This window comes from Gallus gallus, chromosome 3 (assembly GCF_016699485.2).
Source record: "Gallus gallus isolate bGalGal1 chromosome 3, bGalGal1.mat.broiler.GRCg7b, whole genome shotgun sequence".
Taxonomy (NCBI): Eukaryota; Metazoa; Chordata; class Aves; order Galliformes; family Phasianidae; genus Gallus; species Gallus gallus.
Genome location: NC_052534.1, coordinates 31,046,678 through 31,066,984, shown reverse-complemented (window position 1 = coordinate 31,066,984; position 20,307 = coordinate 31,046,678). Strand labels below are relative to the sequence as shown.

Below are 20,307 nucleotides of genomic sequence, written 5' to 3'. Positions count from 1 at the left end.
TGTTGAAATAAATTTGAGCAGAAAATGCATTTATGGTTGCATACGTTGCTAAAACAAAGAAAAAGATAATGGAACACAAGGAGAGGTAAAGAGAGATAAAGTACTGAATAGAAATGCTTAGTCAAATGTAAGGAATCAATTAAGTAATCAAATGCTCTCGTGGGGGAAAAAAATGTCAAATAAGTAATTGTATAGCAGGCGTTCTTTCCTCTTGGGGAAAAGAATGAAAGAGCAACAGATGATGACAGCATAGTTTATTAATAAAATGGAAAGAACTTGAGGAAAAAAAAGTGCAGACAGATAACTTTGTATTTAACTGGAAATTTGCCTTTTTCATATGTTGACATTTTTGTTTTGGTACAGTAGATTTACTCCTAAATTTTGTTCATTTACTTCTGTGGGGCCTATACTTGATTGCTTTCATATGAGCAGGCCAACTGACTTCTGTGCAGGTTTTGTGAGTAAAGGATGCTCAGTTGACACTTAGTTACAGGGGATGAAACCTATCTCTGTACAATTATCTGCAACAACATCATGACCATTTTCATTCCCAAGATTATTTAAATGCTCCCTAGTCCTGAGGACAGCCTTTGAACAAGAGTACATTTCACCACAATACCTGGATTCTACCCTTGGTATTCAATGGTGCAGCTTTAAATTGGCAGCACTGAAAGGTGATGGGCAGGTATTATGTCAGCACGTGGCTTTGCTGGTTTTACCAGAGGAACGATTGAGCTTTGTGTAATCCTTTTCAGCCAAAGGTATCAGTTATAAACCTTTTCAGCCAAAGATAATCAGTTATATTTATTTATCTTAATGTAATATTTATTTTAATGTATATATTTGCCTCTTGCCATGTATTACATATGATATATTAATGTATGATAATATGCATGATACTTTGAAGTACTTCATTTACATATTTTTGTCAAGTGTCGTATTTTTTTCTTTTTGTCATTATAGAATGCTGAGGCCTGGAACAATTTATCAACTGCATATATCAGATTAAAGCAGAAGTAAGTACTTAGAAACAATTAGAAAATACTGCTTCCAAAATAAATAACTGGCTTTCCGTTTTTTAAAATGGAGTTTTTTATTCTTATGATGTGGTTAACTCATTTTTCATAATTCTTATCCCTTCAGTTCTCTCTTCTGGGTTGAATCATTAATAAGTTTATTTTTCAGGAAGTACACTTTCATAAACTTTATGAAAGTAGCAACTTCTCAGCTTACACTTTTTCCCTGTTCGGTGTATTACAATGTAGTAATTATAATTGGTGCAAAACATTTATATTAACGTTGGAAGCTAATCTGCCTATTTTAAAAAGATGTACCCATTTCAAACAGATCATATGTTCAGACATATGTCAGTTCATGCTACGTTAATCTCAGGAGAGTTAAAGGAAAAAGAATCAGTTTAACGTAATGAAAGCAGATGGAGATCTGCACACGTGAAAGCTCATTTGTTCTTTTCCTGCTAATTCAACCATTAGTGCAGGGAGCTTTGACCTAAATGGACTACCTTTCTTATTTTGTATTTCAACTAAGTGTAATCAAAGTTGCTTATGAACACAACCATTTAAGAAATGTTGTCACATTATAACTCATCCCCAGTGAATGATATAATAAAACAGGACATATATATTTCTTAAAAAGCCTACTCAAAATCTGGTAACAGTTTATACAGTTTTGCAGTCATGAGGAAAAATAGGAAAGTGACAAAGAATAGTAATTTTTCATAGAAGGAACATGTGGAGGAACTAATATTGTAAATAAATTCAGTGAATGATTCAAGATGTAAATGGGAACAGGAAGGAGGAGAAAGTGAAGGTTAAATGACTGCTTAAGACTAAAAAGAGTTGTGGAAATCAAAAACTACTTTTTCAGTAGTTCCTCACATCTTCAGCACTGCCTTAAGAATGCATGATTTAATTATAAAATCATACTGTCTCCTCTTTTAATTTCTCCATAGCCTTGTAAAAATAAGATATCAATGATTATAAAAATAAGATGACCTAGTCCAAAATAACTCTCCTCACTGAAAGTTGCTGTTTTCTAAGAATGCATGTAATAGATTGCTCCTTTTTTTCTTTTTGCATAATGTTCAAAAGGATATATTAAGTGCTCAATGTATTGTTTTATACATAAAATAAGTATGTACATAAATTCCAAATGGCTTTTCTGCCTATTTATCAACTAGGAGGTTGATAAACTGATGAGTGATTGGTTTCACTTTGATTTAATTTTGTAATTGTGAATCTACTTATGATTTAACATGAGAAATGCATAAAAAAATTGTGAACTACTTGATATTTTATGTAAAACGGTAAAGGGGGGTAACTTTTGAGCTTGTTTTCCACATTAATCATGTGGGAGAGGAATATGTGTAAAGTCAGCATAATATGCTAACGGAGAAGTGTAGCCCATATTTGCTGTGCAGTAGCTTCTCCAAACTTACTGTTCAATCACTTACGGATAAAGACTGAGTGATTTTGTTTAATGTGCTTTGAGAACAGAGGATATTTGTTGTATGATATGTTTTGGAGGGAGCAAGTAGTGGTGAAAGCTTAGATTTCTATAGTTCAACACTGCTAACCAACAAAAAAAAATATATGGTGAAGGAGAAGACTGAGAAAAGCAGGGGAAAGAAAAAAAGATACCAAAATTAGTTGGGTTTTTTTGCTGCAGCCAGGCTCTTAAATCAGTCCCACCCAAGAGTTGAGACAGGATAACTGGTGCTGTCTACTAGCTCCAGTTTGGATGTGGACTAGTTCAGGTGATGCACTGGATAAAGATATTCCATCCTTATATGTTATGTTAAGCACAGAACATAGTCCACAGGCCAATGAAGTCCTCTAATTTGCCTCAGCTGTTCCAAATGACCTACTTTCCTTCAACAATTTTGATCTATCACTCAGCTCTCTTTGGGTGTATGTAGTCAGTCTTTTCATACAATGGATTTAGATTGGCACTTACTCAGCATTTTCCCTGATCCAGCTATTCCAGGCTTTTCATGATCCACTAGTTAGTTAGCCCTTTTTCCTGGTTGGGATATTTACACTTCCCTGAACCTTCATTTTGAAACTCATCCAACAGTTTCTTTCATAGAATCGTAGAATGGTCTGGGTTGAAAAGGACCACAGTGATCATCAAGTTTCAACCCCCCACCATGGGCAGGGTCCGCCAGCCATTAGACCAGGTTGCCCAGAGCTGTCTTTCTTCAGAGAAAGTGCTTTTAGCAACTTAAGTGATACAGCAAGCAAATTGCAAATTTTGATAATAAGCCAGCTTTATATGATCTTTATTAAGAAGAGATTTGTATCATACCTCCACAAAGATTTTTTTGTTTACTCTGTTTCAGATTTTCATTTCAGGAAAATTACTCCTTTGTGCTTTCTCTGCTTTTCCCAACAGTCCAGCTGGAAGTAGGCTTCAATCTCTTAACAGCATAAGAACCATATCATTCTGTGTCTCTAGCAAAGGTTTTCTTAAAATCTCAAATTTAGTGAAACTTTTGGCAATACATATAAAGCTTTGAACAGTGAGCACACAGACCCGTACTGACATATGCTTCAGGTTGTTCTAAGGCCTCTTATTCCTTCTGCCTTCTCTGTCAGCATTGGCCACATGTACTGCAGGAGGTCATAACCTCTGTAAACTGCGTGTCAGCAGCTTTTTGCTCATATGCTTGATTTGGCCAAACTGTCTTATGTTAATCATCAGAGAATGTCATTTCTCTCTCCTTGAATGGAGAATGGTAAAGAGTTGCCCAGAGTGGATCCATATGGAAAAAAAACTATATAGAAGATGCTTCTTGACTTGACACTGACTTTTCAGGAAGTATTCTGGTCACTTTTATTCCACAGTGCTTTGTCCTGCCTCTATAAAATAGTTCACTGTGAGCAGCACCTTTGGTGAAGGATGCTAATAGTGTTTGGGGCCACTGTCATAATTGTCCTTAGCAGCATAAGGAAACAGAGCATGTAAATAAAGCTTCCAGCTAACGTAAGAAAAAATAATTAAAAACACTGGGATTCTGTGTGGTGAGTGCTTACATCTGCCATGTGCAAAAAATATAAGCTATTATTTTTAAGTAGCTTTTATGTGATGAAATGGGTCAACATCATGCTGTACTTGCTCGAGTTCAGTTGGGAAAAGAGAAATTCTAAAGTTGGCTTTCTAAATTCTTTATAATGTATTCTGCCACTGTTTAAAGGTTATTTTGTCATGGTTCCAGTTAAAAATTCAGAAAAAAAATTTAGAAGTTTCTTCTGGATTTTTGTCTTACGTAATATATCACTTTGCTAAAATGTAATTGAGAGCTAACGTAAAGATAACTTCAGCATACTGAGTGAACTGACAGAAGGTAATTGGTAAGAGAAAATGAAGAAGTATCAATATTATAAATTGTTCACTCTAACTTTTACACTGAGTTTTAAACAGATTTTTCTTAAAAATAGACAGTCTTTTAGTTGATGCAATGCCAGCTGTTGTTAATATACTTGTATACATTCTTTCATCTTTTTTATTTAGAATCAAAGCATTTCGAACCCTCCAGGAAGCGCTCAAATGCAACTATGAGCATTGGCAGATTTGGGAGAATTATCTCCTCACCAGTACAGATGTTGGAGAGTTTTCAGAAGCAATTAAAGCTTATCATCGGCTCATGGACTTAAGAGAAAAGTACAAGGACACACAGGTGGGGAAGTTTTCATGTTAAGTCATTCTGTATGTTTTTTCTTGTGAGACAGAGAGAGATTACTGCTGATACTGGTATCAGTAATGATAGTGCACATACCAATGAAGTTATGTAGCCAAGCCATTTAATTTTATCTGCCCTATAAGACTCAAGTATTTAAAATAAAAATGAACAGGAAAGCCTTTTCATCCTCAGACTGCCTCAGGTTTTATAGGATAACTATGAAACTGGCAGTTTTGAGGTCTATTTCTAAACAAAAGGCACCATCTTTCCACATTGTTCTTGCATATGTTGGTATCAAAAATAGCGTACATTATTTAGCTTACAGAAAGGCAAGCCTTTCCTGTGTGTTTGAAAATTTCACAGATCTCCTGAAAGCGAATTATGTTTCATGGATTGAATGTATTAGTCAGAACATTGATTCTTAATAATCTGGAACAAAGGAAAATACTGGAGGCGCTTTGCTCATCTTTCACTTTTAGTTCAGTTAATTTCTGCTTGTAAATGAATGCTTTAGATAAAATCCAGAAAGCCTACTTTAACAGTTGCCAATGAGATATTACCTTGCCTAAAACCAGATTCTGATCTAAGCAGGGTTCTGTGCACTCAGTGAAAACAGCAAGGTGAATCTGAAGGGAAACCTGAAGAGTCCCTTCAGCGGGATTATCAGGGAACTGCATATGAGAGCTTAGGGATTTTGTCTGTAGTGCCAAGGTTAGGGGATCCAGCTGTAGCTGGTCTTTGAAATCAGGGGTATGTCTCTTTTCTGAGTACATAAAATGATGTAAAGGAGCATTTGTAAATCTTGGATGGTTGAGTTCAGTGTTGAAGAGAGGGAGCAGATTAGTTATGGTTGTAGAAATGTATTGTTTATTCATGGATTTGGGAGGCCTCAGGAGATGGAGTGCTAACGCTTCTTTCAGATTACTTTTGAGTAAGTTGCACATGAGTACAGTTCTATTATGAAGCTAACCATACATGGGATAGCATTATGTATAAATATTTTGAGTTTTGTATGGCTGAATATTGAAGGTCTCTGAAACTCTGCAGAAAAGGTATATATGGTAAACAGCCTCATATATGGTAAAGATTAGTCTGTTCAGCATATTGTGATTCTTGTGAGGCCTGTGATTATTCAGGGAACGTTTTATAGATAATATGCTTTTTATGGCTTGTTTTCTTATGTGCGAATTCAAAAATATTTTAGAGGTGGTCTGCTATATCTTTATTCTATGTTCTGATTGATGTCTGAGTAGGAATCAAACATCCTATTTCTGCTCATTCTGGATATTTGGAGATGATACATACTCCTATTAATGTGGTTATTGTTAAGTTTTATGTAGGATATTTAATTAAAGTATTTGGAGATATTGCCTCCAATAAATTTCTGGATATGTTCTGTAACTTTTTCATCTCATTCCCTTAAAACTTTTAGTCTTGCATTATGATTTTTACCGAGTATTATAGATACGCTATGTATATTACAGTTTTTTAATTACAACCTGGTTTTAACTTTGTGTTCTGTTATGTGACATACTTTATGGCTCTCAGCATAACTCCTAATATACTTTACTCACGTGGAAGTATTTTACTGTTGGCCAAGGAAAAACTCAGAGCCTGATTAAGGAATTTTAGAAAGGCTTTAATCAGTAGTCTTTACAGGGAAGAGAAGAATGTTTCCATAACAAAACAGCATCGAAAATGAAGCACATAAAACTGTTGAGATTGTTTACAAAGCTAAATTTATGAGCCTCTCCCGTTTGCCAACTAGCTTTTTCTAAGTAGAGATACACTGTGACCCTCTTGTGCAAAAGTACAATCAGGAACTTGAGTAGGTGGAAGGCATGCACCTTGATTTCCATGCAACACAGTACAATCTTCTCTCAGGTTATATTTCTTATTTGTAATAGTCTTAGATTTTAATTGATAGGCTATTAAGCTATAAAATGGTAAAGTATAGAAGGTTGGAATTTGGAAAGAAAGTACATAAATACTCCTATTCACCTGGTTTCTTCTAGAACTCAGAATGCATCAAATAAGAGTGTGCAATTGAATTTGTAATTTGAGATGTCCTTGGTTAATGTAGTTAGAGCAATCGTATTTGTAAATCACTGATTTCTTTTATTAAAAGTAACACATTCCTATCTTTCTGTGTGGTTTCTGTTGGGTCATTGCTGTTTTTTTTTTCCACCAGATTTCTGAATTCAGAAAGGAGCTTTGAGAATTTTTCCTTCTAAGTTATTGTAGTTATAAAAATAATGATGTTATCGTTGTGACAAACATTCTAAAATTAGGATATCATGAAAGTGAATTTATGTATGTTCAGATTCTGCAGACAAAATTTAATAAGGAAAAGCTTAAGCATTATTTATAGAAATGATGAACAGCACAATAAAAGATTATGGCAAAGGAAGTACTTTCAGAAGTCCCTTTTTCCACATAATGCATTATAATATTTAAAGAATGCTTTTTTTAACCTTCCTTTCTTACTAGTTCTTAAAATTCCTTGAATTTCTTTAACTGTTTTCTTATTCATGAACTTACTGAGAAATATAACTTGAAGACTTCACTTTTGTTGTTATGCACTAAATCGTACAGGCTTGCTGAATTATTTACAGCTTCAGCAGTTGGATCAGTCACTGAAAAATACCTGATGAAAAAGCCCTACCTGTTGTAACTGTCAATTAAGCCTCTGAGTTATTAGTTTGAGGCTGTAAATACAGCTGAGAGATTTCTGCAACTGCTGATGATGTTGCTTTGTACCATGTGCCCTTTCTTGGAGCCAAGACTTTTTTTTTTTTTTACTTGGAAAGCTGCAGTTCTGCGAATAACAAAGTTGTTTTGCAGGTGGAAAAGCTGTTTTGCTATGTTGCTTTCAGAAACCAGATCTCCATCCTGCACTGTGAAACAAAATGAGTTCAGAAGTGTGAAGAAGTGGTTCCTCCACAACTCCGTATTCTTGAGAAACTGACAAAGTTTTTGTTACTCTTTCTACCAAATATTGTCCTCATTTCAGTATAGTACCAGACTGTTTTTTAATAAGAGGCTGCAAGAGAGTGTTCCAAGGGGATTCTGAGGAGACAGAACAGGAGTTGGTGCTTTGTCCTTTAACATAAATCTTTAATTTGAGGATTGGGAGGGCACAGGAGAGAGCTCAGTGACTGCACAGTTGTCATTTTGGATGGGGTATCTGAGAGTTCCTTTCTTATTTGAGCACTGTCAATCTTTATTTGCATTAGTTAAGTTTCTAGAAGTAGTTGGGTGGAGTGATTTTTTTTATATGAAAGGATTTGTTTGGAGAACAGTTCTGAAATAAGACTGATACCAGTCATAGCATTTAAAAACAATTATATTAATATGTCCGGATGGGGTCTCTAGCATTCACAGAAGAAGAGGAGTAAGAAGAATACAAGTGGTGTGACGTACTAAACACAGATATTCTGCATGGTTGATCCTCTGTGGCATTGTTTATTAACAGAGGCAAAAGAAACAAACCCTACTACTTGTGTAGGATCCTGGGCAGCAGAGCATTGCTTCATTAGTTCAGTGCATATGGAAGCTTAACTCTCTCAAAGGTATAAATTAACATCTAACACTTAAGGCAACTGTCTAAAACAGAAAGCTGTTGGACTGCTAATACTTCTTGACAATTAGCACAGTTCACTTGCTATTCTAAACAGCTTTATTTAACAATTGGTCGCAGCCAAGTAGTGTTAATCATTAATTAGTATTTAATGGATCCTTTAATTTGTGGTTTCACACTGGCTTTATTTTAACTGCTGTAATGCTAATGCTTGTATGCTGAAAAAGAAAAAGATTATTATGATTAAAGGGAAAGCAAATAATGAACTCTATGGGAATAAGAGCCACTTTTCAGTTGCTAAATCCTACTGACTCAGGAAACTTCCAAATAAAATATTGTCTATAGAACTCTTGATAGCTATAGGTGATGTATACCTCAACTTTCACGATTTAAAGGAACAATTCTGATACTGTAGACTGAGAAATTGATTGAGAAGTCATGCATACATATATGAATCCTCAGCTACAGCTTTACTTCCTTGTCAAAACAGATCACAGTTTAATCTCTTCTTACATCTCTTCTATGTTATACTAATGGAAATATCAATACTTTCTGGTGTTTTTCTAGCAAATATTTAAACAATACCTGATTCATTTAATGATAGTTTTGTTCCTTTAGTTTCTAAAACACAAATGCAATATGATTTTCAGAACTTTATTTTATGAAGAATATGCTATTTTGTTTTGGGGGTGAGGGTTGCATTTAGGTGATGTTCAGGTGTTTGTGATAATGCCTTTGAAAGGAAATTGGCGAAATATATAGGGTGCTTATAGGTTTTTTGTTTTGTTTTGCTCTTACTTTCTATTATCTATATCTATTTCATAACATTGTCAGCTGTTTCAATTTGATAAGGATGTTTTTCTTGCCTGTTTTTCATTAAAGTCAGTGATTATTTCTTAGGATATATGTTAACTGAGTAATTCTAAGAAAAATTGTATTAGAAAAATGAAGTATCATAGTTATTAAACTTCACATGTTTTTATTTCAAGTGTAATATACTTTGATATGGTAATTTTTATAATATTTTCTGCCAATGAACTAGGTCTTGGTTCACTACGATGCACCTGTGCCCTACTTCTTCTAGAGCAGCAGTGTATTTGTGTGGTTTGAGGTTATTCACAAATCAGCTTTAGATTTGAAATTGATTGATTAAAGTTAATGTTACTATTAATGTGATTTCATAGTAAATATGAATTTGCGGACAAAAATCCTGGAGTGTTAAAGTTGGGAAACAAGTAGGTTTTTTCACCTACCTTTATCAATGCAAGCATTAGGGGTCTTCCATTTATTTTCATTTTTATTTGTTGATCTGTCTTCTGTGCTACACAAGAAAGGGAGCTTTCAGTAAGTCACAGCTTACGTGGGTTTTGTTTTCTTCTGATTTAATTCAGTGCCTTCATTGGTTTACACTTGTTGTTTCAGTTTTCCTGAGAACTAAAGTTCAATGAAACTGTCTTCTAATTCTAAGTGTCCAGCTCTTAAAAACACAAAGATCTGTTGTTTTTCTGTTTCTGGGACACTGTAGCATTTCATACATGCAAAGCGCAGCTCCCATCCAGTTCACCAGCAGGTGCAAGTGTTCAGCAGTTCTCCAGGTCACATCCCACATTCTCAAGTCAGTGACTCAGAAAGTACTGTCATTAAATGAGAACTTGTAAAAAGTTTCATTGAACTGACTGACTTCACCAGAAATGCATTAAACAAAATTTCCAGGGCAGCATGAGTTGCTTTCCAGTTTCCAATCTCATCTAGTATATATCTATAAAGGCAACTAAACACAGAGATCCTGTAAACAATTGTGTCTTCCATTACCTCATTACTCCGCTCAGCGTGTTTACTGATCCTTTTATAGCTATATTATAAGGTGAAAACATCTTTGTGATGCTGCCATAATTTTCTGTGCCATTCTCTTTCACAGTAGCCTGTCAGAATGACCCAACATCTGTGTCTTAGTTCTTTCACCCTTTTATCTTCTCCAACCATAAAATCTTGCAAATGAAGTTTAAATTGGTTGAATTATTCCCCTAATAAACACTGTATTTGCTATATGGTGCTACATTTGTTTTTTTTTAATACTGATGCTTATGTTGATTTGAGTTGAAATAAACCCTCTTTCCTGTTGCTTTTTTAAGGTTTTGGCTATTCTGGTCAGAGCAGTAGTGGATGGAATGGCAGATCGCACTGGCGAAGCAGCAAGTGGATTGAAGGGGAAATTGCGAGAGCTGTTGGGCAGAGTGACTTCACGAGTGACAAATGATGGGGAAATCTGGAGACTTTATGCCCGACTTTATGGAAATGGACACAGTGATAGCAGTGAAGATATTGAAAAGGTAAATGTGTTCTGATTTCTATGTTATGGATACACACTGTACAAACTTCCTGTTTTCCAGCAAATTAAGTACTCTAATAAGACATGCTGTTGTTCTGGATGTGTTTTGCTGTAGTGTTTCAATAAGCTTTATCTTCTGCTTTTCACGTTTCTACAGCGTGCATTTTTATTATCCAAAAAAAGCAAGATACCTTACAAAATTTTTTTAATTTAAAAATTCATCTCTTTTATCAACATCTCATTGTAAAGCATCTGAACACAATACACGTTCATTGTCCTGGATTCATATTCTGAAGCTTTTCTTGGCAGCAATCCAATAGATACATTATATTTTTATTTTTAATAGAAATCTTTGATTCTGAAAAGAAATAATGGTACCTTCTGGGAAAAAAAAAAATGGATCCTAATCCAGTGGCATGATCCAGTGGCATTGTAAGCCATCTAAATTCTTCTTTGGATCCACAAAAAAAAAGCACGTTAAGAACGTCTGTTACTCCATTCTCTAGTGTGAGAGTGCTTCGTGCTTACATAGCTTAAAATGGAATTAATATAACTTTGTAATTCTTAACCTGTTAAACTGTTGGATCCCCCTTCACCTCTCTGTGCTTTAGCTATGTTAACTTCCTTCTCTTTTTCCTATCACTTCCCTGAAAACTGAGATGATTGCATTTCCAAAATTAACCACTCAGTACTGTTCCAAGTGTTTAATTTTGTGTATGCTAAAAAGTACTTTGCATTTGGTGTTGAATTTCCAAAATGCAAATAGCCTTGCATACTCTAAAAATACAGGTTATCAGATCTTCACTGAAGCTGAAAATATACAAGGTCAGCAGTTGGTATGTGTTTCCTAATGGAGGTATGCCTTTGGCCAGGGCAAAAATGTCCGTCTGGAAGGTTGCTTGTCAGTTGATGTCAAGTCTATTATGCGTATGGTTGAGCCCACAAATTGTATGCCTTTACAGTTAAAATTGGAATTATTTGGGCCTTGCTCAGTGTGCTGCTTTTCAGGCTCTGCCCTGTGAAATGCCTTTAGTCCTTCCTCAAGTCCATTATAACTTCATTTCTTCCTTCTTTCCCCCCTCGTTTTTCTTTACTACCAAACAATAAAAGGGATTTGGCCTATTTAGAATTCAGAAATACAGACTCTGCAATATCCTGTAATATATCCGCAGATTCTTACTCAGACATGCAAACTAGGAGAGGCTCTGTCTATACTATAAATGTAATCATTTCAGAATCTGGTTACATCACAGTATTTTTCACTAACCCAGTTATAAACATGGTTTCAATTTGTGGAGTAGACATGACTTTAACTGAGTTTCCTAATCAGACTTGTTATGGAACATACGGCCTGGTTTGCCCTGCAAAATGCAGTCATGTCTATAAATACTTATGATATATTTCCTTGTATATCCAAGTATCCTAGTGTGATGCACAGAGATGAATCATGAAAGAGCAAGACAGTCTACAGTCACAGCACAAACAAATATAAAAATCAATTTAAATATACTAAATAGTCACTGGTATCTTCTTGGATATCAAATTATAAAGTATAAGTGTGAAAAACATGAGTATTTATTTGCCATGAGTATCATTTGATGTCAACTATTAAGTGAATATAATTATCTGTAGAATTCCAGATATACTGTTGCAGTTTTCAACCCTTTTTTATTTTTCTAAAGGTCAATGAATTCTGAAAGGGTATTATTTACTATTTTGTAGCGTCATAGGACAAAGTGATGGGAAAAGATGTATCATAGGATTGTGTTCCTCCTAACAAATGCAGGGTTTGACCTTTATTCCATAATGTAATACCTTATTTAGTGCATATTTAATTATATTTAGCCCATGTTTTTCCTAGAATTTAATTTGAAATAATGTCTGTCTGGCTACTGGAGAGATTTTTCTGTTGTTGGTTTTTGTTTGTTTGCTTTCCTTTCTGTTCTGTTGTCATATCTGACACCTTGAATCCCTTGAGTCTAGAGCTATGATTCACAGCAGTGATTTATATACATTGAATCAGTTAGATGGGCATTAGGACTGAAAACTGTTGACTTTTTTTTTTTAACCTAGAATATACTTAGGCCTACACTGTGTAAGTAGTTGACTTTTGTAGCTGACTTGACGCTTCGTTGAGAACTCCTTTCTTTGCTGCCCTAAACCCAGTCCGTACTTTTCCCACCAAGGACTCTTTCCAACCTTCAAGCAGCCTACCTGGATTCTGAAAACCTTTTGTTCCTTAAACTTTGCCCAGATCATAACCTTTTCCTTCCAGGATAAATTCAGGTTCCAGAAGTTCAACCAACCAACAAGATTTTAACAAGGTTTAACTTTCTGACATCTGTCACCAAAACGCCCTAGCTTGTTGCTCTGACTCAGACACATTAAGATTAAAATCAGGCTACTGTAAAAACTGTTCTCTTGGAAGTTTTTCCTTCTGCTGCCTATTGGTTCCAACAATTATAACCTAGGTTGTTCCAAAAAAGAAGCAATCTGCTCTGGTTTGACTTTATACACCTTTATTGCCACTTGCAGCCATTCAGCATGAGCGGTTCAGTCACCTGGGCAGTAGTGGTTGGAGCTCTTGCTGGGAGAGAGAAAGTAGAAGCTTCTGGGCTGACAGTCCCCAGATTTCATTCATCCTTGCTCGGCAGTCAGAAGGCTTTGTTGTGCTCTTGTACATGTACTGCACTGACAGCTTTTTCTTCCTTTGTATATAATACTTAAACTTCTTAAAAATAAGTGATTGAAGAGTTGTTATTGAACTAAGCCACCCATCTTTTCACGTGCATTTGTCTCTAGTATTTTTTTCACTGTAGACAGAAAACAAAATAAGAAAGCAAAAATTTGTTTCTTTTTTCTCTTGCTGATGTGCTTTGGTTTAGTTAAGTAGATTTTTATGAAATAATCTCAGAGATTTCATAAAATTTTTTAGATTTTCCTATGAATACTCAATGCTTATTGTTTTGGAGTAGCTGTATGTCCTGACTTCAATTCATAACCTCCCTACATTCAAATATAACTTTTTAATTTCATTCATGAACTGGTTATTTCCTCTCCTGGCTACTGCAGTGCTAATTCTAGTACAGCATTACTAGGTTTGTTCTCTAGTTATCGAAAGTTAATGGAAGTTACAATAATGAGATGAATTGGCGGATTTTTTTTCTTGTCGTTACACCAGAAGAAAACAGTTGTTTTCCTTTACTCTCCATGCATCTTCCTGCTCCTTGTTAGATGCCTTTTCTTAGTGGAGAACCCTCCTGTAATATTGCTTGTTTACTTTCTCAGTTTATTTTATTCACACTGAGAACCAGTATGGCAACTAATAGTTGTCTGTAAAATACTAGCCAGAAATACATATATAGAAAGAAAGCTTTGATGTATTCAGTTCTTCATTTAATAGCTACAAAATTACTATTCAGTGTGAGTACAAGTATTTTCCCTTTTCATGTGCATTCAATTATGATGCCTTAGCAAATATGGGTCACATCCATCAGTCTAGACAGATTTTTAAAAGATAAAAATGAGATACATGTTCCTTTATATGCCTGTCATACTTGAGATGCAATATTGGTGAATAACATCTGTGTTACAGCTGGTGCTTACCATTGCCGAAAAGGATACTACTTCAACTTGCAGAATATCAAGCACTGTAAAGATATATTTATTTTCTTGACTGACCACCAAATGTTTAGCCATTTAAAACTAAATTGGTCTCCTAGTTTGTTTTCATGAATACTGATCTTCTTTTGTTTCCTTCCTTGCAGTCACTGCAGTGTCTTACTAAGGCACATAAATGTGAAATTCAGTCAAATGATTGGGAGAAAGATGTTTCTTCTTTTAAGGAAGTAGCGAAAGGAGCCATAGAGGTTGCACATGGTATGTCCTATCTGAAAAGAGCTTATTCATGATGAGTGTAGCCGATATTCATTAAGGAAAGTAATAAAATTTTGCCTTATTCATTATGTTTATTCCTACTCTTTGGAGTAGGTTCTAACACAGAACATTCTAACACAGAACATTCTGAACTTGGAATAAGGTAGAAATTGTGTTAGGCGAGTCAGCAAATATGAATGGTAAAATGGTAATTCCATGTTTTTCAATGTATTTCATGGTCGTATAGCAATTTCACAGTTCAAGTGTAAATGCATCTGTAATTCATTTCAGTTCTCAAATTATGACATTTGATTGCTAGTGCCATGCCAGCATCTCCAGGGTAGGTAGTTGTATCTATACTTTACTCAATAAGGCTATTCATTGTGTTTAAGAAGGATTCTTTCTGTAGTAGACTGACTGGTTTTAGAGGGATTTTCCCAATATTACTTGGCATTCCTTTTGAATATCCCAAAAAGGAATACTGCATTCAAACATTAAGCATAGATGATATCAAAGTACTTTTAATCAACTGCTGTTGCTTAAGGATTATTGCTGTTGAGGTAATGTGTTTTTATTTTGGGGTTGTTCTCTTCTGTGTTTGGATTCCAGTGGCTATAAAATGCAGTAAGAAGAAATCCAATAATCAGGAGGCTTTGCAGATACTTTCTTCAGCTCGGCTTAACTTACGTGGCTTGTCATCCAAAGCAAAGGTAGGAATGTTTGAATTACATATATTTATTAAGTTACTGGCACCCATTTTTCTGTTTTATGTCATTTACAGGCCAAATAATATCTTCCTATCCTGGTGAATCATCAAAAAGATGTTCACCTCTGCACTAAGGATTCCAGTTGTACATAGACTTCTACTAACCTTCCTGCAAGGATTTAACTGAAATAAACCTACTGTTATAAAATTTCAGTGCTATCTTTCAGACTGAGTTAGAATTTTATTTAGTGTTGGGCATCCTGACTGAAATGTTTGGAAGAAATCAGTTATTTTGAAGACTTATTCCTTTGGGGTGAGTAATCATGGGGGAGGAGTGGAGCAGCCTGAGAAGGAATGGCTTGTAAACCTCTAAAGGGGGGAGAAGTGTGTCCAGGCTACTTTGCATCACAGTTATTCATTAAAGGAGAAACTCATTTTAATTGGGTTTTTATGGATTTGTTATCAATTCAGATAGAAATTATTTGGAAAAGGTTATTGTATTTTAATTACATTTTGGTTTTGAAGCTGTAGTTTGTGCCTCCACAGCCCGTCACCCGTAGAGCCAAGCCTGTCTCTGCACCATTATTATCCTAATTTTACAGTGTATCTCACAGTGTGAGACACTGCCGGTGTTAAACTGAGGGCTGATACAGAATACATTTTTGTTCAAAGTGCACTTAGTATCTTATTCTTCCTGGCTGTGTGTGGGGTTACGTAAATGTGAGTTACAGAGTGTAAGTTTTATAATGTGTGCTTGGGTTACAAAGTGTTGATCCATCATCAGTGTGTTAAACTTTATTTGCTCTCTTTTAAATTCTGCAATTTTAAGGATAAGAGACTAAGAAAGCTATATAAAGCAGACATAAGTGGGCTCCATAACTAACTGTGCTTACAGATACTAACGTATGTAAGTCATAGGAATGTAATGAAAAAAGTCACAATTCTTATGTTGTGTTGTGATTCACAACATTATTTAAAAAAAAAAAAGAGGCTGAAGGTGTCTGTAGGAAAAACAATTTTGCTTGTCATAGGTGATAAAAACAGGTATTGGTGGTTTATCGCATAGTAACACAATCTTGAGAGATTAAGAATAGTTGCGTCTAATGCATTGTTTTCTTAATTCCTGAAGGTGCTTCTATATTGTTGGCAGGTAATGGTGTCTGAGTTTTATGTCACTTTGCAGAAAGCTGACATGTTAGAGATAAAGCTGTTGCTGTGACTTGTTTGCATAATTTCTGATATGTCATTTTTTATTTGAAGTCTAATTGAATTTCTAAAGCGTGTTGATTGTGGTTTGAAAACTCAGCTATCTTCTGTAAGATGAAGTGTGCAGAGTTGTCTTTTGCTGCCTCATCAGTGTGTGATTGTTTCATGGTTAATTTTTTCTTTCAAGAGAGAAAAACACATGAAAAAGGCTAAGAGCTGACTCCGTAATTATGATTTCAGAAGGAATAAAGGAGCAGTGAAAGTAGGTTTTAAACAACAATAGTCCAAAATTCTATTGTCAGGACATGCAGATGGACCATATTAGTAGGTTTTTGACCACTGAAACAACATGGCTACTCAGATTTCCCACCTCTACTTAGATTTCCATCTCTGCGGAACCAGTCCCACCTAATGCAGCTCCCATAATGTAGCCGTACTCTGCTAAAGGCTGCCCCTAGAAAATGTGTTGTTAACAGGCTCCATTCTGAACAGAGCTTTCCGGGCAGTCGCATTCTCTGAAGTATAGCACAGTGAACCCTCTTCTGCTCCTTGGCTCCATGCGTCATTCAGATCTGACAGGTGGGGTCTTCCAACAGGAGAGAGGTCCTGGAGCTGTATTGTAAATGCATGAAATGTGGGTACTGTTGCGGGAAAACATGAGGCACAAGCCCAAAGAACAGTGGTGCATGAACTCTCCCCAGGCTGCATCTAGTTGAATAGAACTCTTTAACTGCATGGGGAAAAAAGAATAAATAATTATATCATTCTATTCTATTGAGCTGTTTTAGCCAGAAAGAACCAAACTTTTCTGTCACATGAGGTTTGAGGGCTGAAAGTCAGAGAAGCCTCTGTACTTGTATCAGAAACATGTTCCTATTTTTCTGGAAGATAGTTCTGTCACTGAACCAAGGAACGTTCTGAAACACACTGATGACTTTGGTTCAGGCTTTTTAAGTACTTTTATATATACATCTGTATTGTTCCATTATGTTTTGATGTTACAATGATGACAGATGTACTCCACAACAACTTTTGTTTTCTGGTTTTGTTTTTGTCTCTACATGTTGGCTTCTTCTTATGACAGATGAAGTGTTTCTCCCTTATTATGTAAAAGGAAAGTGAATCGCATATGTTTGGGTCCCCCTGCTGTGTTTATGTGGAGCAATACCTCTCAAAGCCTCCATATTGCTCAAGTGACAAATCCTGGTCTTGCAATAGCAACTTGTTCTGGTCCATCTCCATTCAGACCTTGTATCTCAAGGCTTCAGACTACCTCCCCCTTGATTTTCCTGTAAGGATGTGAATTTTATGATCGCTTCTGAGTTAGGTGCTGTTTGTGTTTGTTATTATCTTATTGTCTTTAAGAACAAACTATTTTCTTTGTCAGTATTTTGTTTTCTCTTATATGACATAATTGTACACAGATGCGTGTCTCAGACTATACCTGTCTTGACACCAAATGCACAAGTTTTATTTGGCTTTTTGGAGAAAATGACACAACAGTATGAGACACAGAGAAGACGGCCACTAAAATCCACAGCTAGTATTTTATCAGCAGGCAAATTGGTCAGCTGTAGTTGGCAGTCTGAGATGTTTCAGTTTGAGTTTCACAGCAGAGTCCATAGCATTCCGTGCAGTCAGGAGTCAATGTGTGCTGTGCAGTCAGAGCAGAGACCCAACCTTCCCCTCCTCAGAGAGATTTGGTCCCTTTGACGCACCTTCTGTTTATTAGTCACAGGATGGACTACAGGGAGAGCAACACCACTGTGAGTGCTAACAGTGTGAAAGGCAGCGGAGTAGTGGTGGGGAGGCTCCTGAGCTCACTCCCCTGAAACAGAGAAACTATAAATGTAGTTTAAACTAACATTTCTCTCTGTCACACAGCAACGCTTTGTAGATGTAGGAAGCCATGAGATTTGCAATGAGGTCACTGATGAGGTGACAACTATGGACAACTTGATTGCTGAACTCCAGGAACTGAGCAACCAGCTGAGGGACCAGGGCTGAAACACAGACCAGATTTCGTGACTGGAAAACAAGAATGACGTATTTGTTTTGTTACAACCTTTACTGATGAAATGGTAACAATTGTAAAGCAACTTACATCCTCAATAAATGTTTTTCTGAACAAATCTATTCTTGTGGTCAGCTTTCTTCAGATAATAGACCACTTAAGATCCTTATCTGCTCTCGCAGTGTTACGAAGTTGTGCGTCCGCCTCCTCGGGCCCAGATTTTCTGGCAGCGAGTCAGTTGTGTTTATAAGGCAATTATTGAGGATTACACATGGCGCGGGCAGCGCCAGAGGTGCCGGGGCAGAGGAGCTGGAAGACCACCCGGTGGAGGCGGGAGCTGACGCCTCCCATCTATCACACCCGCAAGGCACACAGCCAATTGGAGGGCGTGTCTTTCTGCAGCTGGCCAATCAGGAGCTGCAAGGCGGGATCTGCCAGAGGTGAGGCGCTGAGGCGAGGACCGGCTGTGGCATGCACAGCCATGAGGCGGGGCAGGGCGTGAGGGAGTGCATATCGGGTTGTGATGCAGAGCAGCGGTAAAGGAGTTATTTCAGTGCTCAAAAGTGAACGCGTCTTGACATCTTTGTAAAGCTTTGTATCCTTGTAAAGCTGCTAAGAATGGAGAGTGAATTGTTTACTTGCCAGGGTTAGTATGTGAGACTCCCACAAATTATCATTTTAGAACAGGGCAAACCTGCTCGTGAGGGGGAGTTGAGTCTATGGCACTATTTCATAGAAATGGCCCATTAAGGGAGAGACATTACAGTTTTCACAGAGTGAATTTGCTGGAGATGTTTCTGTTTTGCTCATATTTATATAGTGAAGAGCCTCCATGAATTAAACACAAAATGGACCATTGCTTTTGAGGGAATCACACCACTACTGTTGTTTTATAATTATATTTTTATATGGCTTTGCTTATTCACAGAGATGAAGAATCTTCAAAACTGTTTTACTGCTCCCAGGGTTAATTTTTCTTGGGAAGGGTTTAGGCATGGAATGATTTAGTGGCTGAAAACTCCCAGTCCTCTTTAGATCTTATGGCAAAATTTAAGCCACAATTATATCCAATGTTCAAGCAAGTGGTCATATGAAAAAGTCATTGTGCTCCTCTGGAGCGTCTCTTCTGCGGTATTTCATGTTTTCTTAGCTCAGATTTTTCCTCATTTGAGCCTCCCTCTCCTTGCAGATGTGTGGAATACAAACAACTTTGTCTTTCATCTAATACAGGGAAAGGCTGCTATTTGTGGTGCGTGGTGTGTAGCTGAAGAGTGAAATGGATAGTGTCATGGCAGCACACCAGTTTCTGCTGTCATATTTAGTGACATACAAGGGGAATGTCTATAGAGAATTTAAAAAAAATGGAGCACTACAACTTAAATATGTACAGGCAGCATAACTGTAGTGAAGGATGGACAAGCAGGAACTGGATCACCATTTCAGGAGACACTGGCTCTTCAGAACAGATCACCATCCCAGGAGATCTCTGTAACTTCATCCATGAGACCAGACACCAGATGTATGTCTTTCCAGGTATGTTCTTGCTACCTCTTACTTTATATTAGTGATGTTTTCATCTCTCTCAGATGCAAGGTGAGATTACTTTGATAAGGAGTTTATCCCAGAGGACATTTGAAACAAAAGCCACCTCAGTACATTGTATGATACTCGTGTTCTGCACTCATGCCAAGAGCAGTTAGCTCTGTGAGACCAAAAAGGACTGTTACTACAAAATCTCTTGCTGTCAAAGAGGTTTTTAGTATGGAAAGAAAAAGAACATTTCCCAGGCAGAATATAGGCTTTCCAGATCTTCATCCCACAGGGAGCATCTGTCTTGTAACATGGAAATGATTTTTCACTTAAACCAGTCCCATGACAACTGAGGAAGGAATCC

At 36.5% G+C, this 20,307-nt stretch overlaps 1 protein-coding gene across 1 annotated transcript in view; it reads left to right on the top strand.

Annotated features, from left to right (window-relative positions):
- TTC27 (tetratricopeptide repeat domain 27) overlaps positions 1–18,535 on the top strand; it is a 101,959-nt gene extending 83,424 nt beyond the window's left edge. Inside the window, exons 15-20 of the mRNA NM_001012567.2 lie at positions 964–1,016; positions 4,534–4,699; positions 10,415–10,612; positions 14,379–14,490; positions 15,097–15,197; positions 18,284–18,535. Of these exons, the coding sequence (NP_001012585.2) occupies positions 964–1,016; positions 4,534–4,699; positions 10,415–10,612; positions 14,379–14,490; positions 15,097–15,197; positions 18,284–18,406 (753 nt within the window). The 3' untranslated portion in view covers positions 18,407–18,535. The remainder of the gene's footprint in view (positions 1–963; positions 1,017–4,533; positions 4,700–10,414; positions 10,613–14,378; positions 14,491–15,096; positions 15,198–18,283) is intronic.
- The last annotated feature ends 1,772 nt before the right edge of the window (positions 18,536–20,307 follow it).